The sequence below is a fragment of the Electrona antarctica genome (genome assembly GCF_951216825.1).
Source record: "Electrona antarctica genome assembly, chromosome: 10".
NCBI lineage: Eukaryota > Metazoa > Chordata > Actinopteri > Myctophiformes > Myctophidae > Electrona > Electrona antarctica.
The window spans coordinates 10,514,042-10,540,591 of record NC_136791.1 but is presented as its reverse complement, the minus strand read 5'-3'; the positions used below and the strand labels follow the sequence as shown (position 1 = coordinate 10,540,591).

Here is a 26,550-nt window from a genome sequence, read left to right as displayed (position 1 = left end):
TCCGTCCGTCTGTTACCAGCTAATCTCCGGCACCGTTGGCCCGATCCATGCCAAACTTTGCACACACACTCCCTGGATGCCAACGACGAACCTCTGCCCCAAATATTCCTCAATGACCTGTTATAGTGCCACCATGAGGCCGATTTAGGCAAAACACATTTCTGTAGATTACTCGTACACATTTTATCCATACATCACACAATTCGGTATACACTATCTCCATAGTCATGTGATCAACACGGATCTGCACCATTTCCCATCTTCCTTCCTGATTGGCTAAGATTCGCTTCCAAAGCTGACATGATTGGTCCGTTTCTAACAAAATGCCACAAATCACAAACACAGTGTGCAATTTCCGTGAAATTATACACGCACATTTCCACTAGGCTGAGGACGACATGACACAATTTATTTTCCAAACCAGCCTCATGGTGGCGCTATAACAGGGCAATTCCTGTTTTTACCTATAACTGCATTGTTCTGTGTACAACTTTGTATGCGCACTCCCTAGAGGCATGGAAAAACATTTTCCCTGCATCCCTCCACATCTGCCGGTTATAGCGCCACCATGAGGCCGATTTCTGCAAAACACATTGTTTATATTAGTCGCACAGATTTCATCCAAATCTCATGGAAATCGGTATACATGATCTCTGTAGTCATGTGATCAAGACGAGTCTGTTTGATTTCTCAGATTCTATACTGATTGGCTAAGATTGCCTTCCAAAGTCTTCAGGAGTGGCCCGTTTTGTACAAAATGCTGCACATGTCCTGCTTCTATCCTCAGAGATGCTATGAGTGATCTGACTCAATGAAGAAAATTGTTGCAAAAAACAAACAAACATGTTTATATCACTCCTAAACATTTTGCCAAACATCACACACACTCCTATCCTCCTGGTGGAGACCTGTGCCCAGAAGGGCACTTTTTCTAGTTTTAATTATTTTCCTGTATCTCTGCTATAACTTGGCTTAGGTTGACGAGGACCAACTCAGGAAGACGGACTGAAACATTTATGTCCATACATTTGTTATCACGTTTATTATTATTAGTTATTATGTAGCCTACCTATTGTAGCTACTCACCCAAAATCTTCACACATTCGCAGCTACAATTAGACAAAGAAATATGCATTGAAAACATTAAGGTTCAAGGTTGTACTTTATTGTTACATCTTGTACAGGTACATAAGAGTAAAACTTATTTTAGTTTGGCTTCCTTCAGACAATGCAGCAGCATAGATAGCGTAACATTCAGAACAACAAAAACACAGCAAACTAGAAAAAGTGCCCTTCCGGGCACAGGTCTCCACCAGGAGGATAGGAGTGTGTGTGATGTTTGGCAAAATGTTTAGGAGGATGTTTTTTTTTATTTGTTTTTGCAACAATTTTCTTCATTTTGTTGAGGAAATGCAGAGCCAGATCACTCATAGCATCTCTAAGGATAGAATTCTGGATGAGCAGGACATGTGCAGCATTTTGTACAAAACGGGCCACTCCTGAAAACTTTGGAAGGCAATCTTAGCCAATCAGTGTACAATCTGAGAAATCCAACAGACTCGTCTTGATCACATGACTACAGAGATCATGTGTACCGTTTGCCATTTCTTCATACGCCTTTGATGGCAATTGGATGATTTGAGGCATTTTGTTCCAAAAATGTGTTTTGCAAAAATCAACCTGTTGGTGGCGCTATAACAGGCCAATGTGAAAAGGGTGGGATATATTCCTCAGCCTAGTAAGAAAATGTGTGAAAGATTTCACGTAAATTGCATGCTGCGTTCATGATTTGAGGCTTTTGTCTTGCAAACTGTGAAAGCCAATTATAACCAATTAGGATGGAATATGAAATATGGGACAGATCCAACTTGAGCACATGACCATAGAGATACTGTGTAACGATTTGTGAGATTTTTGAACAGAATCTGGAGTAATATCAAAAAATGTGTTTTACAAAAGTCGGCCTCCTGGTGGCGCTATAAAAGGCAGATGCGGAAAATGCAGGTCAAAGGTTTGTCCTCGGCCTCTGGGGAGTGTGCATGCAACATTTCACGCAGATCGGTGCAGTTTTAGGTAAAAATGTGAAAAGCTGCCTCATGGTGGCGCTATAACAGGCCGTTCTGGAAAATGTGGGGCAGAGGTTCATCGTTGGCATCCAGGGAGTGTGTGTGCAAAGTTTGGCATCGACCGGGTTAACGGTGCCGGAGATTAGCTGTTCACAGACGGACAGAAGGACGGAAGGACGGAAGGAAGGACGGACACACACACGGACGGAGTGCAAAACATACTCTCTCCCCATGCCTTCGGCCTGGTGGAGACAACAAAGGGATATAAAAAAGAGTGCAAGAAAGAGCAATATGTACATACCGGTATGTACATGTTTTCCCTGTAGTAGCAAAGTTAGGTAAACTTTTTGTGAGCAGCTTCACAGTAGGTTTTGTTCCATACAACAGTGGTTCCCAAAGTGGGGTCCGGGGACCCCTAGGGGTCCTTGAGAGAGTTCCAGAGGGTCCCCAGCTAAATGATAATTAGGAACCAAATGGACCCTTATGGGTCTGTAACTCAGAGAGTGTACAAATGGAACCAAATGGCGTGTGGGATCACATCACATAAGCAATATTGTGGTGTTCTTATTTTTGTAATCATCGTGTTGTGTAAATAAACTATTTGCATCGATTCAATAACAGGTTCTATGTGTTTGTCGTCTCAACATGTCACTTTCCCCAATAACATCCCTGTGTGGTTTGTCTCCTGTATTTGGAAGAGCCCACTGAACTGTTAGTTTGGAGGTTTTGAGGGTGTTTTCAAATCAAAGAATATTATTTTCTTTTCAATTATAAATTAATAAAAGTAGTTTTTTGCTTTACTTTTTTAGGGAAGCTGTGGCTGAGACCTGATTGTCCTGCAACAAAAGAGAGACAGCCTTCTGGTAGGTCCAGATCTCACACCTACCTAACCTACAATACAAGTACAATTTTGAGATACTTTTACTTTAATCGAGTATTTCCTAGTTTTACTTCTACTCCACTATATCTCAGACAAATATTGTACTTTTTGAGCGGTGCCTAACCGCTCCAATGAACAGCTATGTGTGTCCCATGTATGTATGTCCTCTTGAGAACGGCAATACCACTGGGTGACCTAAAGTGACACTGTTGAGCAGCCTAACACACACACACACACACACACACACAGCCTGCACCGCTCAGTTCAGACTCAGACGGGTCTGATCTTACTCCACTACAATGAAAACGTATTACAAAACATTACAAAACATACATGAACCACTTCAGCACTATTTAAACATTGTCCATTTGAAAATGGACGATAACTTGTGAAATGGGACATTTTTCACAATGAGTACTTTTAGTTTTGATACTTTAAGTACATTTTGATGCCAATACTTTACTCAAGTAAATCCTGATCCTGTGTGTGGACTTTAACAGTACAGTACAGTACAGTACAGTACAGTACAGTACAGTACAGTACAGTACAGTACAGTACAGTACAGTACAGTAGCTACCCGTAGTACAGTAGCTAGTACAGTAAATATATACTATAGATGGGCTTTATTTAGCCAGATTACATTTACACCTGGAATTGAAATGAGTGCCTGGTCTCTGAATATTTACCGTACAGTATGTCCTCTCTAAAGATGTCGCACGCTTTGGAAATTGCATGTTTTATGCACTTTCTTTTGTTTTTTCAGAAGTATTTTTAGACATTAGTCATACAGTACCAAGGAAACAACTGAGCAGAAAGCAATTGCATTCAGCCGATGTCATTAATAGGCAATACTTACACTAATTGTTCCATTATACCAAACTGCATGCAGTGCAGACACCTTGTCTGACACAGCCCTGGTATAATTACTGGTACCTGAACTACACAGCAGCACAGTGAGATATAAAACTATATTTCATGAAGCAGGGTACAGTAGCCATATGAGTCCCTTTGGGTCAATTGTTTCACTTAAGTTAACACTAAGGAGATTTCTTTGCAGTGAGCAAGGTTATCTGTCTCACTTTTCATTCTCCCATAAACAACTACTGTATAGGGTTCAAAGTTCAAGCATATCAAATTATCAATTTGATCAAACATGGCTGCCGTCATCTTTTCAAATGATACTCTTTTATTGCTTCATCCCCCCTCTACACACCGAGTCTCTTTGCTGCAAACGGCCAATTTACTATAGTATAGCAGCACACAACGCGTCACATTGCGAGATGTCGTGAGCTTGTAGATCAACTGTTTATTCTGAATGTTCGCCCCCCCAGAATAATTAGGTATGGTTCATTAGAGACCACACACCTCCTTGGTGCTTACAAAGGGAGATGTTCACTTGACTTGTCACAACACGGTTGTTGTTTTATTGACCGGGAGCCTCGGAGGCTCATTTTGTTCAAAACCCCCCAGCGATGTGTGTCCACTAGCACGTCCAGACAGCAGGATATGCAGTCATTGTTTTTGATTAGCGGGATTTCTTTTCTTTTTTTTGAAAAAACGAAGGAGACAAAACAATGTGTACAACGTCACTAGAGTGGGATGGGTTGACCCTCACACACGCACGCACGCACGCACGCACGCACGCACGCACGCACGCACGCACACACACACACACACACACACACACACACACAGAGAGACACACACACACACACACACACACACACACACACACACACACACACACACACACACACACACACACACACTCACACACACACACAGAAAGAGACACTCCCTCCCTGCGTAATTCCTTTGTCTCTCACTCAGTTTCATTTGTTTCCTTTAGCTTTTGGCTAAATACACAATGTATTGTAGTAGTTGTTCATCGAAGTAAGTACAACGCTTTTAAAAAACACGTTTAAGTAATTCCTTCCATCATTCCCTCTCTCATTGTTCAGTGAGATATGGGATACAGTGGTGGAAGAAGTACTCACATGTTTTACTTGAATAAAAGTATCAATACCTCAAACCTCTGCTACAAGTAAAAGTACTCATTATGCAGAATGTCCCATTTCAAGTTTTTAAAGTGTATACAAATCTTTTGAAAATAGTCCGTCTACAAGCTCAACAACACTTGAGCTTGTAGATCGGCTATTTTCAAAGATCCTAAGTATACAGTATATAGAGCTGGTTAATGTTTGATTTGTAATTATAATCAAAATCTCTTAGTAACCTAGTAACTAAAGTTTAAAAAAAATAAGTAGTCCAGTAAAATATAGAAAATTGGAAATACTCAATAAAGTGAACACACCTCAAAGTTGTACTTAACTACGGTATTTGAGTAAACGTACTTAGTTACTTTACACCACTCATTGGATGGGACAAAAATATGTGAAGATTCGCAACACACACACACACACACACACACACACACACACACACACACACACACACACACACACACACACACACACACACACACACACACACACACACACACACACACACACACACACAGAACAGCAGAACAACAGCTCCCCCCGTATGTATTGTAACACGTTTCCTGTTCTACTCTTTTCCACTTTACCTTGTGTGGTTCCTAAATTTAGCCCAGCCCAGGAAAACGGACCGGCACAGGCAGGAAAACTAAGTTGGGAAAGAATTGGAGGAAGTCTACTTGCCATTAAGACAAACAACCCCACACACTGGCTCTAGCAGCACTAGCAGAGTAGCTAACTATGTAAGACCGCGGGAGACAAAGGGGTTTAGGGTTTAGGGCGGTATGGAGTGATCAAGGGGGGGAAGAAGATATTGGGGCATCTGCAGAAAACGGTGGAATTCTGGGGTTCATAACAAGTCGTGTCACTATAAGCCAGTTTGGTGCTGATGGTGAATTGATGATCTCCAGATAGACAGTGGATCTAGCCTGCGTGCAGACATGTGTGGAAGGTGGATCCAACTGATCTACTGGTAAATATGGACTGGAATCCTTTGGCTAATTGACAGTCCTGGTTGAGGTAAGGTGCTGCTGATGTTGTAGTCTGAATGAAACTTGAGGAGAGAGATATCCTATGGCATAGCGGTTATACTACGTAAACTTGTAGATTGGCTATTTTCAGTGCACAGTTAAGCATTAGTATGCATAATGCTGAATGTGGTGGATAAAACAGTCTTTTTTGGTAGATTTCAGGCTAGACATGTGGAGGAGTATTTCCATCAGAACAAATTGTTCAAAGTCAAGGGGGTGACTAATTGCACTGTATCTCAGTTAGTACAGTTACTCTAATCCTACTGTTTTGAAAAAAGTGGCCTCCTTCTGTTGATCCGTCCCTTTCATAGACTGTAGTGCTCTGTGCCACGTTTATAGTTTGTCACTGAAATATACAAAAACGTTTTTAGATGTTACTTAATTTCTCTAAGAGGACGCATGGACACTGAAACAATCCTACATAATTATGAATAAAGACGTGTAGGAGCATTACTTTTTCCTGCTTTCTGCACCTTTACTCAGATGTTGGCATATATACGTATAACATGCATATTACCATTGAACTGACCCGCAGTATACACTTTTTACTACTGTGGAGCATTGGTGATTGAAGACAGAAAACCGATTAGGTGTTTTATAATTTTCTCCCCAATTGTAGTCATTGCCAGTTCCATATAATATGTTCCATTTCAGATAGGTCATTGTAGAAATATAGGAAACCTTAAGGGCAGAGAGTGGAGCTGCCGGGTTGGATCGATTCCCTTGGTCCTTGCACTCACAAGGAGCATGGTGCTAAAAGGCTGAGCCACCAGACTCATGTTTGTGTAGTCCTGTCACTCACTGCCATCCCCTACTGTTCAGTCTGAGGAGGATGTCAACAATCACATCTCCTCCAGAACACTGTTTCCCAGACAGTGGGTCGAGGACCATTTGTGGGTCACGGACCATTTTTTATGGGTCACGACTCGAGTAAAAATTCCCACATTTTTTTGTTCATTTTATCTTGCAACATGGTGCGAAGCGACACGTGCACTTGTAGATCAGCCATTTTCACAAGTTTGGGTCGCGGGCAGACGTCTAATATCTCTTAGGTTCTTGACCTGAAATGTTTGGAAAACTTACATCTTTTCACCTGATGGTGAAGAATGTAAGTTGTAAGACATGTGAAGGAACACGCTATATAGTCTAGTAGCCAGCCCATAGAGCCCCATTGTGAACCCGGACATGTTGAGTACACCAAGGTTTTATGTTAGAAATGTTTAGTATGGGTCCCCAGCATGTAGAAACTGCCGGATGCTAACTTGCATATGTTGAGCAATTTTCATAATTGGCATAATATGTGACCATACCAATTACAACCTAATAGAAGGCAAAATATTCAAAATGTCATCATGCTTTATGTAGCATGGGATGTGTCAAACTAGGGGATTTTCATGATGCTGAATCCATTCCAAGCATTCGTTTTGCAAAAAAACACTCATTGGGCCAAAAACGGCCAATGCCGTCATCACAAAAGTGGGCATGGCCGTTTTAAGCCCAATGAGTGTTTTTTTTTTGCAAAACTAACCTTGGTGTACACAACATGTCCGGGTTCACTTTTTGGCTATTAGGCTAATACCTCCCAGTTCTCCTTGCTGCTGAACAGGCCAACCAATAGTGCAGGTGCAGCAACAGTGAAAACCCTCCCCCACAGCTTCCCACACGCAGACATGGCCAATTATGTTGGTTGGTACTTGGACTTGGTACTAGTACCCAATCTGAGAACCCATCGTCACAAAAATAAAGGAAAAACAGAGCCCTCTTTTCCTTTGAACCAAACAGTCTGTCTCGAGAGACTATAGGTAGCACCTGATCCGGCTTTAGTAATTGAACCACCTCTGTGCCAAGACAGAGATTTTGTTTGACGTGTGCAGATCAACGAATGTGTCTTTTCTTTTGTTTGATGAGATACATGCTTGTATAGCTTTGATGCTGGGGTATGTATGTCACAGAAAGCCCATTCCCCTCATACCAGGGGAACGGACTGAGATAAGAAGAAGGAGGTGCACTTCATTGAAATTCCATCCTTCTATCTCGGTGCCTCTCAGCTCTCCCCATCTCTCTCCTACTGTCTGTCTATCACTCACTGCATAGTTGTTGCACGAGAGCCCACTTCAACAGGCACTAGTGTGTTTTCACACACAGACACGTCTCAGTAAAAGACCCCAACCCACGAAACATACATGTAGACCAGTGGCTCTCAAACATTTTTTCTCAGGTCACCCCTGTAAATAACGTTTTCATCCACAACACCCCTGAATTACTTTATAGCACCCGTACATTTATGTTATATTACGGTACGTAAATATGTAAACCCCACCTAAGATACATTATCAGTATATCACGAGGAAAACATGCAAGGATATCAGTTTCCATTTGGGACAGATTGAAAATATCTTTATACTTATGCAGTTAAACCCCAGCATCTCTATTCTGGGAGGAACTTTAGCCAAAAACGTGCCTGCTATTTTTGTCGAATAAGAATAAGAAGGCCCCAAGTACAGTGCAGCTCAGGGCCGTTTTACAAAGTCATAAGCATTCTGCGACACCCCTGGACTTGCATCACGGCACCCACTTTGAGAAACAAAAATGTATAGTGATGTCTTGCTCAAGGATACTTGAGCTTAGGTATATATTAGGCATTATACAGAACGCTATATTGTACCTACAGTCATTTCTTAAATATCTCTTGGATATCTTAAATACAATGAGACTGAGCTAACAGTTAAGTTTTGTTTCTCTATGTGCTCAGTTTGAGAAATGTTCTCTGGACTGGCTGAGTAAACAGGGTCTCTGTCAGACCCTAACCTCACGTCACCAGCCTTTACCTCGGAGGAATGCCTGGCCTGTGTTACTAAAAAGCCTGTGTGATCCGGTCTAGGTGTGGTTTAGACCGGATGATAAAAACCAAACAATAAAAAACCTCTGCGTCGCTTTGTTTTGGTCCCCCCCTCCCCCGCCCCCCCTCCATAGAGTTATTTGTATTGTTTTTAGTCTCGCCAGTCGCTACAAGTTGGAATAAAAGATTGATTCCAAGAAGTACTTGAAGAAACTTGTCGGATTAATACGCCACATCAAGGCTTTTATTGGGTAGGCCCTAGAATTCCTACGCCACATCAAGGCTTTTATTGGGTAGGCCCTAGAATTCATACACCACATCAAGGCTTTTATTGGGTAGGCCCTAGAATTCATACACCACATCAAGGCTTTTATTGGGTAGGCCCTAGAATTTTGAGTAGTTCTGGTTTTGGTTTGGGGGTTCTGTCCTGATGACTATAAACCAGTTACCAGACAGATGACGTAAGATATCATCCACTCCCAACCGGATCATGTACTTGAAATGGTACCATATGCCTCCCTCCCAGGGAGGCATACGGTAACTGTTGTTTGTTGGTAACTGTTGTATAATGGCAATATTACACTCGAGGGTGTGCTTTACCTTGATTATTGGCACTTCAGTGATGCTTACGGAACTCTGCTCCGCCTTTCGTTCCTGACCGCATCACTGTCGTGCCAATCATAGATATCTATGTGAACAGGTTGCACTGACTGATTCAGTGAGCCCCCCACCCCACCCCCACCCCCGTCACTGTGACCAGCCCCCCACCCCACCCCCACCCCGGCACTGTGACCAGCCCCTGTTTCACTAGGACATGCAATTCTTCAGCTGGTATCTAAAGTGTCAATGATTTTGTAGTTAATGAAATAGTATAGTGGCATACCCCAAGCTGTGGTTTAGATGTGGCTTAAATGGAATCCCATCGAGAATAAATAGGTCTTATATGTCAGTGATGCAAACTGACATTTTTGGTGTGTGTTTTGTGCATGCTTGCATGCGTGTGTGCATGCGTGAGACAGACAGACAGACAGACAGACAGACAGACAGACAGACAGACAGACAGACAGAGGACCCCCTCTAAAACGAGTTGATACAACTCAAGGGGCTATCCTCTAAAGAAATACAATTTCAATATATACAGACAGACAGACAGACAGACAGACAGACCTGTTTTTGTGTGTCACTACGACCTGTCGATGACATACTGAGTCTATGTGTTGCCAGATTTTGCGAGAGAAATAAGCATCTGGGTTTATGAAAACAAGCCCAACATGAGCACTTTAAACCTACTGTATATGCGTTGGATATTTGAATATAGCCGATCTACAAGCTCACAATATGTCGCGATGCGACACGTTGTGAGCTTGTAGAGGCTATGTTCAAAATAAATGTTTAAAAATAAATCCTGGTACAGGGGTCACAAAATACTTTTTGATGAAGGGTGGTGTCGTGGACGAATATTGATTTGAAGGGGGACTTTGATGTTTTAAGAACCACTGGTTTAAACAAGATTAGGAAGCAATCCCAAATTATCAACTACCCTATATATATATTGACAAGCAACTTTACAGAGGAAACAAGCCCAAAGTCACTTTAATAAGCAGACCTGGCAACACTGGGCTATATCACCGTCTCTGGGCCCTGTCCACACTGGTTACATCTGTGCCTACGTAACAAAATCACTCATAATGTACAAACACCAGTATAATGATAGAAAATGACTCCATTAGCCGGGCCACGTGGCCCATTGAAGAAGATGTGTGTGACTGTCAGACACACAGGGAGGCAGCCCAGATACAATGCTGAGTACACAGTAAAAAAACCCTCCCGTATTTTACTTTAACACTTACAGGTCCATTTGGGTCAGTTCTTTACACTATGACAGTTAAATTAACACTGGGGTTTCCTGTGCAGATACATGTATATGTATGTACTGTAACTGAGTTACACAAACACACAGGGAAGGAGGGACATACACGCAAGCACCAGCACACAAACTGTAAACCATGAAAACAAGCAAGCGGACATACGACACACCAAACTGCAGAGGAAGATGCTGTGAAGATGCTCTTTACACCGGGTGCTAATGATTCTCATAAACCCACAACTTGGCAACAGAGTGCTTTGCTGGAAATGTAGCTTTACTATTTAATCTATAATATATCATGCTCCATTGCTGTGTCCAAACCTGTATAAGCGAGTTTGAGTGGATTCAACTGTGAGAATTCAGCCGAAGTTCAAAGGGTCAAAACTCACAATTACTAGCACATTCATACACGTAATTAAACGATGAATTAATGATTAACTCAGACATTAATTCATCATGAATTCCTGCTAATTAATGGTGAAATCACTATGACTTAACCAAAGTTAAAGGAGTAGTTGTAGGAATGCTACAAAAACACCGCGGGACATGTGCCACTGGTACGCGAGAAGTGAATCACAAGTTTTCCCGTCGTATTTTCAAAATCCACGAGATAGTAGAGTGCGATAGTAGAGTGCGCGACCCTCAATCACCCATTGAAATGCAAATGCATGCCTTTCAGGCAGCCTTTGTTTCCTACTCGTCTGGCAGGTATATCTCTTTGAAAACCTTTTGTGTCCATGAATTCAAGGCTACATGGGGTGTGTAATTGATAGAAAATAAGTCACTTGTGTCCCTTAGTTAAGGGACACAAGTGGTGAGTTTGTAGATCTGATTTCTTCAGTGGCTTCTATACCCAGGATGAGTGCTCATAGGCGGGTAAGAGTAGCGAGGAGAGTTGCTCTCTGATGACTGTGTGTTAAGGCCTATTCATAGTCCAGATTTCGGTGAAGAGGTGACCACCGAAAACTACAACATGTCGTCACGCCGCGGTGGTCACCGCTCACACAACACATCTCTCTGTTATTACTAACCACCATGTGGTCACATCTTCACCGAAAACTTGACTATGAATAGGGGGTCTCCTACGTTGGACTGAATAGGCCCAGTGGTCCCAGATGGACCCCCAGGTGGGTCATGGTTTTCATCATTAGTTAATCATTACTTAAGCTTAAAATCATTCTGAACTAAATTTTAAGTAATTATGAATTACTTCATTACTCACCATGGGGGTGAGTGCTATGGGTTGCCAGTTATTTAAACCAGTTACCTGACTTTTATTTGGCACTGGAATTATTGTTGCTGATTTGAAACATGAGGGTTATCTCTACCCTCAAGGAGGTATTAGTTAATATCTGTGACAACTCCTGATATCTGTGTTGCATAATGCTCTGAACACCCTTCCTGGAATGCAGGCTGGTCCTAGCTGCTGTCTTGCACATGTTAACTCGCTGCTAGACAATCGCCTCATTCGCCTGTATTTAAGATACAGTAATAAACGGGAGAATATTTGTAGCTTTGTATCTTTGTAGCCGAAGTTGGAACCAGCTTTGTAGCTTTTGTTGCTACAGTACAAATGTCAGATTTCAGTATCTTCAGAATTTGAGTCTGACTATACATCACATGACCACAGAGATAATTTGTGTGAGTTTTGGACAAAATCTGCAGGAGAAGAGGCAACAAGTGTTTAGAAGAAAACACAAAATGGAAGTTAGTCTGACAAAAGGAACTACTGTATATGGGGAGCTGTGTCATGAGTACAATCTACAGTTTCAAGAGTTACAGGCCAAAACATGAAGAAGGGTCCTGTTATAGCGCCACCATGAGGGCAATTTGAAACATTTCGGGCAGGCGTTCTTCCTTGGCCTACTGGGAGTGTGTGTGCAATGTTTCGGTCCAACGTTGCCGGAGATTAGCTGCTCACAGACAGACGGACGGGGGCAAAAAACACCTCCAGCCTTATTCGGCGGAGACAAAAATTCCACAAGTCATGAAATCAATCATTATTTATTTATTTATTTATTACAATTTACAAAATATCAATCAAAACATTAGTAAGCAGTGGTCTGCGACCCTCCCAAAATTGTCTCTAATAATATACGGTAATCACTTTTGTTTTAGATAACAGAAAACAAAACAAAAAAAGGCTACCGACACATCAATAGCTTGTAGCATTATGCTATGAATTGCATACCATCCAGTCCTTTCAAGTGATAATGTGCTCTTACCTTTTTGTCTCTCTAAACATAGCTGCGGATGAGACGTTCAATTTCTTTTATTTTTTTCCTTTTTAAACAAAAGGAGTATACAGTTCAAAGTAGGATGAACTCTATGCCATTTGCAGACATTTTTTTATTTGGTTTACATTTTGTACACGCATTAATTGAACTACATGAAACCTGAGGTATTAGTAACACTCATGTTACAGCATATAGTAGCAACCTCTTTTATGAGCTTCAAAGGACTATTTAAAGAGAGTGCATGTGCCACTGGTACGCGAGAAGTGAATCACAAGTTTTCCCGTCGTATTTTCAAAATCCACGAGAAAAAAAGAACAAACACAGGCAGCGGATTGGCAGTGGATTATAGTAGATAGTAGAGTGCGCGACCCTCAATCACCCATTCGAATGCAAATGCGTGCCTTTCAGGCAGCCTTTGTTTCCTACTCGTCTGGCAGGTATATCTCTTTGAAAACATTTTGTTACTGATTGTGCGACGGGGGGCGACGACGACCCATCTTGCCTGCCCAAAATGTAATTCCTAGAAACTGGGAAACTGTTCTATTTTCGCATTGCAACTTTTCAGGACTAGAAAGCCTGCAGTTTCTATTAGCTTGTATTCCCCACCTATGATGTCACTGGAGGACGGTTTCTGAACTGCCCACAGCCCTCCTATGAGACACAGACCGAGTAGAAAGAATTTGCGCCATTTTTTCATGATTATTGGTGAGGACCTATTATATGAAGATAGGTTGAAAAGTGGTGAAGTGGTCCTTTAACTTGTCACTTCACTGTCATCTCCCCACCCAAAATCACCTGGGGGCACTCCTGGGGCTCTCGACCCACAGGTAGTGTAGGCTATACTGTACTTACAGCGTACTGACCGTCGCTCGTTGGAAATAACAGATTTTCTGCTAGCAATGCGGTTGTACAGCAAAGTACAAATGAGGCTTAAATATACAAGCTCTTGTAAAAGAGTCAAAGGCTGTCCTGGAGCTCTTGAGTCAAACAGCTTGAGTTGACATCCTTACTCGACCAACCGTGTCATCATGGCAATGATGACAACACTTTTATCAACAACAACTTTAATCACCAGAACAGGATTTATAAATAGGGTCTTTGCGGGGGGTTCCAGGTGGTCCTCACCAAAATGTGTTACCGTGGCTATTTAAAATGTAAGCTTGCACTGTAAATCTGCTATTTTTGAAGATTTTTGTCCCCGGCACAATACCTTTTCAATTGGGGGTCTGCGGCCAAATAATACGCCAAATAATAATAAGCTGCTGCATTTCCATGGATATTTTTTTTTTTTGCTTTATTTTCTGATTGAAATACAAAATGTAGCAGTCTATCAGAAGACTTTTGGAGCGAGCCGGCTGAATTCCATATCAAACCCTATGAGGCAATTAACCATTTGGAGTCTCCCAGGGCTCTGCGCTAGGCCCCCTCGTGTTTTTGCTCTACACAATGAGTTTGCTGACAATGAGTCATGTATGTTTTTGCGACGGGTTGTTAGCTTGTAGATCTGCTATTTCTGCCCATGTTTGTCCCCGGTAGGGCGCAAGGGTAAATGTGGTAAATGTGACACACGCACGCACGCACGCACGCACGCACGCACGCACGCACGCACGCACGCACGCACGCACGCACGCACGCACACACACACACACACACACACACACACCAAGAAGAAGCCAGCCAGCTGTCAGTGTGCACGGGTCTGACCGGTGTTGTGTTCCCTCCAACGTGTGTCTGGTGGTCAGCTCTGGTCATCATGCATATTCCTATAGTTACAGCACACACACTGTGTGTGTGTGTGTGTGTGTGTGTGTGTGTGTGTGTGTGTGTGTGTGTGTGTTTGGGGAATGAGAGAGGTCACATGTCATGGTTGCTCCACTGCTGCCACTGCTCCAGGCAGTGAGCTGCTGTGTTTACTAACAGGAGGAGGAGGAGGAGGAGGAGGAGGGGACAGCGTAGCATAGTGTGTACTCTATCATGGGAGTTTCTCATGTCAGGAGCCAGTTGCAGGCTGCAGTATCTCATAGGCAGTTGGGTCTTCTATCCTACTATACACACAGTGGGCTGGTCTTGTATCTATCCTAAATACAACACACACACAGACAGACAGTAGGCTGGCTCAGAGAGGAATATTGATCTTTGTCCTGCATAGATGTTAGTAGGGTAAGTTTTAAGTACTGGTGAAATACAGTAAGGTGGGATTTATGCTGTGTGTGTGTGTGTGTGTGTGCGTGTGCGTGTGCGTGTGTGTGTGTGTGTGTGTGTGTGTGTGTGTGTGTGTGCACACGCGCGCGTGGACTTTGTCCTTGCTGTTGTTTACTATATCCTCTGTGCTGCTGCTGTGTCAGAAGCAGTGTACAGTATAGTCCCTTGCTGAGAGATTGACTGACTGAGACCTCCAAGGTTAGTCAGGGAAGTGGACTCTCTCCTGTGTGTCATTGTTGTTTCTTGTCTATTTGGCTGATAGTAGAGTGTGAACCTGAGGTCAATACAGTACGTAAGTGAGACAGGATATAGTATATTATTATTAGTTATCTCTCTGTCAATCTGTTCTGTGCGTGCGTGCGTGCGAGAACATGTCTATTTCTGTCTCCTTGTCTGTTTCTGTCCCTCTGTCCCATCTCAATATCCGTTCATCTGTCAATCTTACCCCCGTCTGTCTGTCTGTCTGTCTGTCTGTCTGTCTGTCTGTCTGTCTGTCTGTCTGTCTGTCTGTCTGTCTGTCTGTCTGTCTGTCTGTCTGTCTGTCTGTCTGTCTGTCTGTCTGTCTGTCTGTCTGTCTGTCTGTCTGTCTGTCTGTCTAGTATGTCTAGTATGTCTGTGGCTGTTTATTCTCTTTGTCTGTATGATTCTCAGATGTTTTGTTTTGTATTATTTTAGTAGTGGATTAGAGGCTGGTGTGGAACAACTCCAAGAGACTCTGTGCGCTTCAGCACGTGGGAGGTGTGTGTGTGTAATACTATATATTTAGGGACACATCCCAGCGCTGGAAGAGTAGGGGTGTGACACTTGTGTGTGATTATGTGTGTGTGCGTGCGTGTGCATGTGTGTGTGTGTGTGTGCGTAAATCCACAACAGTATTATATCACTCGAGTGTGTGTGAGTACGCACACTCAGACTTTGATGCAACCAGCCACAGGCAGAGACACAGTGACCCATTGTGAAAGTGGAAAGCACAAGTCGTGCTAAAGGGCACAGCTGACCCCAACGTGCGCGACTCAGGCGAGAAATTCAGCGAAAGAGAAGGAGCGACAGTGTGTCAGTGTGTGTCTTTATTTTCCTGTAAGCTATCGAGGTGTAATCCATTTAAAGCGCTTGACTTTCTGATGAAGATAAGAGTGTGGTGTGGGTGTCCTTAGCGGAGAAAATGTCAGACAGACAGAGCCGTCATTAAAAGTTGTTCAGAATAGACTGTTTGTTGTTTGTGCGTTGATGCTGCGTCATGAGCAGGAGGAAGTTAGGATGCGTGACGGGACTCAATGCTTATGTAGATGTGATTGTCTTGAACAGCTGCTTTGGTGCTCTTCATCGCTGTCGGGTCTCATGTCCTCAACCATTCCTAATAGTATTATTATTATTTAAAAGAAAAACAATGTGTGACAATTAGCCCATCTACAAACTCACGAGTCACAATGCATCTGCTATTCACACTACTTTTGTACAACACAGAATCAGAATCACATTTACAGCAAATAAAAATGGGTGAAATTCGTTTTTGTGCAAGATCTATCGTTTTGATATTTCCATAGCAAAAAAAAGAAAGGTACGAAAAAGGGGGGGGGGGGGGGGGCAAAGGGGAAGAGAGATCAATCAAAGAAAAAAAACAAGTTATCCACATATTTACACATACAGTAGTACCTGTGTGATGAAGCAGGGAAATATTGTACGAGGGAAAGAAAACATAGCAAGGTGAAATATGGTGATACTGTTGTACAAGGTTTGTGCCTGGCAGCGACGTTTTGTAATCACCATATAGGCAAATAAGGAAAATCTAGCCACCAAAAATGTAAATGAAAAGTGCCCCCGAGCAAGGCATTATTCCTCCAGTTGTTTGTGTCTGTGGCTACGGTACGTGTATGAATCCCACACATAGCAGCTTTCAAGGTCAGCATGTGAACTGATCCTGGGGGCGCTGATCCACACAGGTCAGAAACACGTGGGTGGAAACCTGTTCTAAAGTAGTAATAAGTACAAAACGGAGCAGTTGATTTCTGTATTGAACCACCTGCGGTTCAATACAGAAATCAAGTCAAACAATAGCTCATCTCCTACATACTATACAAGTACATGTATACATCCTCCTATACAAGTACTTATCAGGGTGGGGTGTCCCCAGTTCAAATTCCATTATTTTGGGGGGTTACGGTCTAAAAGGTTTGAGGACCACTGTTCTATAGTGATGATGTCTTTTTGCTGGCTAACCTAGCCAGGAGTTGTCTTCACCATGGCTTCCACCTTCCTGACTGTTCCCAAATCCCAGCACAGATTTCCGATTGGAATTCTTGCGTTGGGTTTTAGATAAATTTAGAAAATAAGCTCTGCAGTAAACAAAGAAGGCTTATGACATTCACATGCTTTGTTCAACAAATGTTAATTAGGCTTATGTTAACCACAGACCTCAGCATGAATTTCTGTTTTTTAGGACAACAAAATGTACCTGACCTGAAGTGAGTCAAGGAAGCATGGCTTGGTTTTGTATGCTTCTCTTGTGACCTGCTTCTAAACTCACTGTTGCAGCACTTGTTGTTTCCACATCTGACTGGATTGAAGGCTTAGACATTAATCATTTTTAATGGGAGTTTTTGCAGTACAGTACAGTTACTGTACAGTTTGCTTTTGGTTTGATGAATAGGAGAGTTAACCACATGAACCCTAGCATCCGTATGGACCAAATCCTCATGACATCACCACAACCAAAAATGTATTTCGCCTGAAGCGTTCGCATTGGAGCAGTATCATTCATGAACCTTATTTCTGCGAGAACATGACACTTATATGAAAAATATAATTTTAAATAGCCACAGGATGACAAACTAGACATAGCTAATGTTGTGGACTTTTTGAGCGGTGCCAACGCTCCTATGAGTGGCCGCGTGTGTATGTACGAGTATGAGTGTGTATGGCCGTGTATGAGCACCACCCATTCAAATAAAGTGAGCCAGTGTGTAGATAACAATAAAAGTATATAGTTGCACCGCTCAGTTCAGACCGGTGTGATTTTTTTTAATACTGTGTAAACCTGCATACACATTCTACCCGGAAATACTGCCCTACTCGTTTGTTTACAAACATTCTGATCTGGTCTATTCTGGGCACGTCTTCATGAACACAAAAACAGGGAAACATTCGGCGGAAATAGGCAAACATTCACAAATAGCAGTTTTATAAGCTCACAAGCGAGAGCTTTTGGGGACTTTTTCTACCGTAGTATATCTGCTGTCATTTAAATTGTATTTTGTTGCTATTTAATTTGATGACCGGCGCAGTGCATCCGCTAGGAGACTTAAAGAGTCTCCTACTGAGCAGCCACCCGCTCATCAAATCGTTGGCTCAGGAATGCGACAAAAACTAAAAACTCTCTGTGAATTCAAGGCTTCATGTATTTAATGTATTAATTTATTATTATTATTATTAATTATTAATAAATAAGTACTTTTTTGGACTGAACTATACTCCTTTTAAGTAAAAACGAAAATTTAAAAAAAGGAAATGCCCTCCAGTGTCGTCTACATTGACTCACTTGACCATACTGCTGTGTTCCTGACAGATTTGGTTGTTTCCGATGGATGACGTTGTCTGACTGCCATCTCCAGGGACTCGGGCTGCTAATTGAGTTGTGTGCTTCTCAGTTTATTGCGAAGGGACCTGTGAGGTTAACACGTGACGCAAGTCTCTGTCTCTGTGCCCCCAGTGCAGACTTGATTATCAGCCTGCATCATAGAACAACAGAGAGCGTGAGACAATGTGCATGCAACGGTTCTCAAACTTTTACATTACATGGTCTCCCTCTTAACTCTAACAGTATAGAAATGGAACCAAATGGACCTGTCAGGGTCCATTTGGTTCCATTTCTATACTGTCAGAGTTAGACTTGTAGGGGTCAATTTAGACCCTCCCAAAGGAACCCAGAGAGTCCATGGAATCCACTTTGAGAACAGACATGGATAAAAGACTCGACTAGTAGTTCTGAGATATTTATGTTGAGTGCACTCCACTTCACCATCACATCCTCCCCTTTGTGAATGGAACACGATTGTGTATCTACGCTGCAGTTACCTTGGACAAACAGATGGCGAGCCACAGTTTCCATGCTATAGGTGATAAGGTTTTAGTTGTGATGTGTGAGCTGGTCCAGAAATAGGTCTTCTTTTAATATTTGCAGAAATATGGAACAGAGATAACCTCGGTGCGACGGTGTCTAAAGAAACACAGGCTCTACTGCTGGAACAGAGATAACCTCGGTGTGACGGCGTCTAAAGAAACATAGGCTCTACTGCTGACTTTGTTTGACCACTTGAAACATAGCCTCCCTATCCTGGGGGGGGGGACGACGACATTATGCAAAAATAGCTGATCAAATAGCTGATCTACAAAACTGCCATTACAAGGCAATAACGCACATTTAGGCAACAAAGTCTTATGCACACCTACTGTATATGCTCTGAGATGGGTGCGTAGGCAGGGCTCAATGTAATCAGAAAAATGCACTCGTGCACAAAGACCCGCACACCGTCTGCACTCGCAATACAAACTTTATTTAGGCAACGTTTCGGTCATTCGGTCATTCTTTAGGCATTCAGATGCCTGAAGAAGGTCTTTGACCGAAACGTTGCCTAAATAAAGTTCGTATTGCAAGTGCAGACGGTGTGCGGGTCTTTGTGCACTTTGTGTGCATTTTTCGAATAACACACATTTGCCATGACATAACATGCAAGGTGTTGGATTTCTTATTATGTTGGTTTTCGTAATTCATCCCATCCTGACATTGATGGAAAATCAAACAAGCTTTAGGAAATGTTTGTCAGTATAATGTCACGTATACTCTATACTGTACCATAATAAGTCTTTGTCACGTATACTCTATACTGTACCATAATAAGTCTTTGTCATAATGGTCTCATGCCAGACCACCGGTATGGTCCTTTTGACCCGAGGACCCGATTCTACAAATGTCTTACAGTTTTCTGAAAAACCCTATGTTGTTATGCTATCAGCTTGTATAAAGTATAAAGAACCAATGTGCTATAGCTAAAATCTAAAAGGGCACAGATGTTTTCTCCGTTATAATTGGTTAGTCGACGGGGGTCCCCCATGGGCTCTAGTTCTGTTCTTTTTCCCCATCAACACCATCTCTTCGCAGAAGAATAGCTGATCTAAAGGCCTACAAGCTCACAGCACGTTGCATTGTGATGATGCTTTGTGAGATTGTACACGTGGTAATTGGCTACTTTTTGCCAAATGTCCGCCCCAGTCTGGGGATGCTAGGGTTCATATGATTAAATCTGGCAACTGAGGCAACTGCTTAATGTCCTCATGATGTTTACCACCGATTTCAATGGCATGACTTCGACAAGCATGAGCTTGGGCATACAGTATCTACCATGGTGTCACATCAATCTAGTGGCATAGGAAGTCCAAGTAGCAATGCTTATGTGTTGTTTGGCTGGAGAGGAGAAGATAGAAAAGTGCCTGTGCTGAGTGGTTCAAGTCATTCATTGATGATAATAGGGACTTTAAGCAACCACTGTTTTCAGGACGGCTCCGCTACGCGGAAGTACGGCGGCTATGACACAATCGCCGTAGCTGTCAAAATCGTTAAGCAAACAGCCGTCGGCGACGGCAACATTGGTTCCCATGGTGACGTGTCTATGCAGAATGTGTCAAACAAGCGTCAGCTAACTTGCCGATATTGCTTAATTCTTTACACTTCATAGCTGTTCCTGCTCAGTATACCTTGTTTATGGCTGGAATTTAATTCCAGACATGTGCATCCCTGCCACTGCTTTGAGCAGTAATGATCAATCCACTGGATCCTCCTGTGGAGTATGGCATACAAATCGCGTGTGCATATAGTGTGTATATCCATGAGTGTTGGTTAATCGCCACGTTACATTGGTTGACATCTGGGGACCCTGGCAGAGTGGCTTTTAGTGATTTTATATGCAGGTAATTGGTGGTGACTTATAACGAAGTATTTTCAGATATGCTTAATATTTTTATTTTTTACATTTCAAAAAAATAAATATTATATATATATATATATATATATATACATATATATATATATATATATATATATATATATATATATATATATATATTAATGTAAAATTACTTCATACATTTTAAAACAAACAAACATATATAAGAAATCCCATGACTAAAAATAATAATAATAAAGAAGTAGTGAAAATAGTTGATCTACAAGCTCACAGCACGGCGTGAAGCGATGCGTTGTGCGCTTGTAGATCTGCTATATTCACTAGTTTGGGTTAGGGGCAAATGTCTAATTTCTCTTTTGGGTCTCGACCTGAAAGGTTTGGGAACCACTGGAATAGATAGAGCAGTGGTTCCCAAAGTGGGGTCCGGGGACCCCCAGGGGTCCTTGAGGGAGTTCCAGGGGGTCCCCAGCTAAATGATACTTTGGAACCAATACGTTTCTATAAGCTTGGATTCCCAATCGATGATGTCACTGGTAGGCGGGTTTCTGAACTGTCCACAGCCCTGCTCTGAGACACAGACCCAGTAGACAAAAATGGTACCATTTTATCATGATGAGCATTAGTGAGGAGGACCAATTATATGAAGATGGGTTGAAAATCGGTTAAGTATACATTGATGTCAATATACCTTTTTGTAACATTTTTAACACAGGCCTTTTTTACTTGTAACAGAGTATTGTTTTATTGTGGTATTGCTACTTTTACTTGAAGTAAAATAGTAAAATATCAGAGTATACCTGTGGTTACATAACCCATTTTGGGCGGGAACCCCTTTTGGTGTTTTAAACATTATGTTATAATTTAGCTATTGAAAAATAGCAGATCTACAAGCTCATAGCGCGCCACCGAGTGGCGCGCTATGAACTTGTAGGTCTGCTATTTTTTTTAAATCGTTAAAATGTGCCTCAAATCTTTCATAAAATTGTCATGATTTAGAAAACTTATTTTTTTTAAATTTCGACGTCAGGCCTGAATGGGATAAAGCCGGTCTTCAGCTGTAGGCCGAGGAGGAGGATATCAACAGGGATATTGACAGCTGGTTTAGAGCATCACTGTCCAGTTCATTGGTCCAGAAGAGCATTATGCAATGTGTCTGTAATCATCAGCTGTGTTGATGAAATCATGCACCAACAATATTGGACGGTCGTTAAAATCACACCTGTGTGAACCGAGCGGTGGAACTATACTGTAATTGTTATACTGTACTAATCGCTCTGTACTGCTCGTACTGTACTGTACTCTGTGTTGTATTGTACTGTACTCTACTGTACGATGTATTCTGTACTCATACTATACTGTACTTGTACTGTACTCTTACTGTATTCGTACTGTACTCGTACTGTACTCATTGTAACATTGTAACTTGTAAAAGGTTCAGTATGGTGTGATCACCATGGGGCATCAATGAAAATGCAACCCTTTCGTTGTAATCTTGTTACTTCACGCACTGTGCAGGGTACAGCATTACAGGTTGTTCATATACGTTGTTTCCTATATAAACATACAGGACAGAAAAATATAACATTATGTTAACCGCATGTAACACAAACCACTAAACCAGCAATGTCAAAGATAAATTCACTTATACAATAAACATATTCTTATTGAGTAATGTTGTTGTTTGTATTATTCTCATATATGTCTATGCAAGTTCCATTATGTGTAGAGATTATCAGTATTATGCGTGTCTTAAGTACCAGGTATTATGACTTAACTTAAGACCTGGAGGCGTGGTCAATGCTGTTTGGCCACTCAGAATAGCCAAATGGCATTGATCACGCCTCCAGGTCTTAAGTTAAGTAATAAGACCTGGTACTTAAGACACGCATAATACTGATAATCTCTACACATAATGGAACTTGCATAGACATACAGTATATGAGAATAATACAAACAACAACATTACTCACTTCTAAGGGACGCACACATGTTAACAAAAGTGATCCTGTTGCTGCAACGCAAAGCTGCTGTTCTCTCTGTGCACAGGCAAACTAGAATGACTCTCCAGCAAACATTTCTACTACAAGGTGCAGGGACTGAGTAATCAACTTAGCATTAAAGCACTGCACCAGGTGCAACTAACAAGCAATCAAGCACCCAGCACACGTCAAAAGATGTCAGAGTGACCCAGCTATAGCGTGTGAAAACGTGTCACCAAGAGGGGGGCAGCATCTGAAAAGCTAGGACGGCTTTATACAAGCACACCTGATAGTCGCTAAATCTAAACAAACCAGACAAGCCAACAAGAATGGCGGCCGCTACCACGTGACACATATGTTGACGCCCCCTCCAGGAGATTTTGGTACACCCTATACTAGAAAATCACACAATAATCAAAGACTGGGGGAATCTTCTTAACACTCATACTGTATTCATACTTGTACTGTACTGTACTGTACTGTACTGTACTGTACTGTACTGTACTGTACTGTACTGTACTGTACTGTACTGTACTGTACTGTACTGTACTGTACTCAGTGTGAAGCTCAACAGCAACATTGTCAGGCCCAGACAGACAGACAGACAGACACTCTTGCTGAAAAAGACATTGGTGAAGTTCAACAGCGCTCAACAGTGTCACCTGTTGGTACCACAGACAGACAGACAGACAGACAGACAGACAGACAGACAGACAGACAGACAGACAGACAGAGGGCACACAAAGCTACATGTTGGAGATGGTGTGCCCACCGCTCAAAAATTGATGACGGCCACAGGAGTTCTCGGAGAGGCAGTCAGTCACTCTGTGTGCATGAGGGAACATGTGTACATGTTCAGAGAAATCCCTGAACAGCTCATCAATAATGTTTTCTAAAGCTTGTCTCACTCACTCACTCACTCACTCACTCACTCACTCACTCACATGTCTGGCAAAGGCTTTATTTTCACAACACATTTTATTCTTAGTGTAAAATTAACAAAGCGCTGTCCGTCTGTCCTCATCCATTTTCCACGCGATCTGATATCCTGGACATGATGTTGGGCATAAATGTGTGTAACTATGGACAAGTGGTAATAAAACAACACACAGATTGTGGATTAGGGATGGGATGATAATTACATTCCTGAAGAAGATCCCAGTGATTGAAGTGAATTAATAAGCCAGTGGAGCTGAGTTATTCCTTACCAGTGTTGCGGACTCAGCTTTCATTCTCTTGTACTGCCATTTGTCCAGCACCTGGGCTAGAGTGGATGTGCATGCTCTATTACCTTTGACATGTCACAATTATTGTGGCAAACATGCTGTAATTGTGATTAACGATATTGCACGCGGTAATCACAATATGATTAAAGCTTTTGTTAACCAGTTGAACTCTTTGTGTGTGTGTTGGGGGGGGGGGGGGTGGTGTTCAACGTGTTGTGAGCTTGTAGATCAGCTATTTTTGGTGAATTGATTTGTGTAGAGTGAAACAAGGGCGTACCAAATGCGCTCTGTTTCAGGTCCGTTTTATCATCCTAGTGTATGACGTAGGACAATTTCATGATAAATTCCAATCGTAGCAATACGTTATTTTTTCAATTTCCCCCTTTTTTTAAACACGATAAACGATTATAACAATTATCGTACCATCGCTAATTTGGATACATTTGCATTCGCTTCATCACATACACGAAGCACAAAAAGAAAGATGCACATTCGCATAATTCATTACGCTAATTACTGCACTCACGGCTTATGTTCTGCTTCTTCACTTCCTCTCTAAAGGGACTTCCTGATTGGTCCAGAGCGCTGAGCGAGACGCGTTGACCCCCAGTGACCTCCAGCTGTGGAGGTGTGCCATGTGTTCACCTGGCCAGCAGGGGGCGTGAAGCTGTCGGTCTCCGCTGCCAGTAGGTGCCCCCCGGTCGGCCCGCGCGGCGCCATGGGCTCGTCCACCCTGGGGAAGGCAGCTCCCTTCGACGTCCTCCTGGAGGAATGCATCCACGCTTTTGGTGTGTGTGTGAACCAATAGGAAACGATTTGAAATGGTTTTGACTCTTTATTTTGAAATTACCAAAAATAGCAATAGTGATAGTACCCTTTTGGCCTGAATATAAGACTACGTGTTAATGTGTTAACACATTAACTGCCGTGGACGGAGATCTCTGTCTTTTAATGTCTATATATTCATTAAGTTAGCTCTGGAATGCTAGTACCTGCCAAGACCTGAGGCCGATTCTACAAATGCCTTCTAAATCATTAGTTTACACACTTTCAAGATTTTTCAAAAATGTTCTTTAATAGCAGATGTACAAGCTCGCAGCGCGTCACTTTTTTTGAATTGCCAACACTAACATTGAATGTGACACCGATGCTTTCCTGGTTTTAATGGTAAAAACAAAAAGATTCATAGGTGACGCAGTAAACTTGCCGGTACTCTTTAAGTTATATAAGCTCTGAGGACTTTATACTGTCTAGACTGAGTTCAGGAAGGCATTCCTTATTCTATTTAAAATACCGTAGCCAAGCCCCGCCTATCTAGACACAATGAAATAAGACGCTTAGCAAGTGGTATAATTTACATTGTTTACAACAACAATCACTGACTCATCACTGTATACTTAACACTTGTGTTGGCCTGTTTGTGGGCGTTGTGGTGTGGAACGCACACATGGGTGACATTGTGTTGCCTCCTCCTCCTCTTCCACAGATGACAATGGGGAGCTGCAGTCCAGCCTGCTTCCTCGCACCCTGCTGTTGATGCACCGCTGGTATGTCACGTCCACGGAGCTGGCCGGGAAGCTGCTGATGATATATCCTTCCAGGGCCGGAAGCCCCGCCGGGCCGGCGACAGTCGGCGGGGAAAACCTCATATGTCCAAAAACTGTTCACTTTTCAGGATTCAAATTAGATGCAATGCGAGAGTTCAGTCTGGCCAACATCAACTCGGGCCTCCTGAATCGCTGCCCTCCTCTTTACTATCTAGGAGCGGCTGTGGCTCAGGAGGTAGAGCAGGTCGTCCAATGATCCCTGGGTCGGCGGTTCGAATACCGCCGACCCAGGGATCATTGGACGAAATTACACAAGGAAGAGACAGAGGTAGAATAAGAGATGTTGGATGAACAGCCACAGAGCTGATTGTTCTGACTTGTACAACTTGTCAAAAGGTCTGATTACATGGTTTGATGTCATATATTAAGTCTAAAAACAAGTTTCCCTTAACCCAACCGCACGTATCGTGACTGCCGCGGTGACAACTGCCAAAGAACCCGGGCGAAGATTTGTTATTTAATGAGGTAAGATCCCAGACCCTCATTTTTCCATCCCAACATTTACACCCATCCCCCCCCCCCCCCCCCCCCCCCCCCCAGAAGAGAAGATTTCTGTTTAAAACAAGCCTAAATTATTCAGCATTTTTTAAACACTTTTAAATGTTCAAAATAGCAGATGTATACGCGCTGTGAGCTTGTAGATCTGCTATTTTTGCTAA

At 42.4% G+C, this 26,550-nt stretch overlaps 1 protein-coding gene across 4 annotated transcripts in view; it reads left to right on the top strand.

Moving 5' to 3' along the window:
• The window catches only part of rasgrp3 (RAS guanyl releasing protein 3 (calcium and DAG-regulated)), a 59,313-nt gene that overhangs the window by 4,900 nt on the left and 27,863 nt on the right, over positions 1–26,550 (top strand). The window contains exons 2-5 of one of the 4 annotated variants that reach the window (XM_079512397.1): positions 2,876–2,929; positions 24,846–25,072; positions 25,771–25,873; positions 26,294–26,356. In XM_079512397.1, coding sequence (XP_079368523.1) covers positions 25,003–25,072; positions 25,771–25,873; positions 26,294–26,356 — 236 coding nt within the window. In that variant the 5' untranslated portion in view covers positions 2,876–2,929; positions 24,846–25,002. Of the gene's footprint in view, positions 1–2,875; positions 2,930–5,939; positions 5,967–14,954; positions 15,081–15,317; positions 15,411–24,845; positions 25,073–25,770; positions 25,874–26,293; positions 26,357–26,550 lie in introns of those variants that run through there. The other 3 variants (XM_079512399.1, XM_079512398.1, XM_079512400.1) reach the window with 3 other exon arrangements.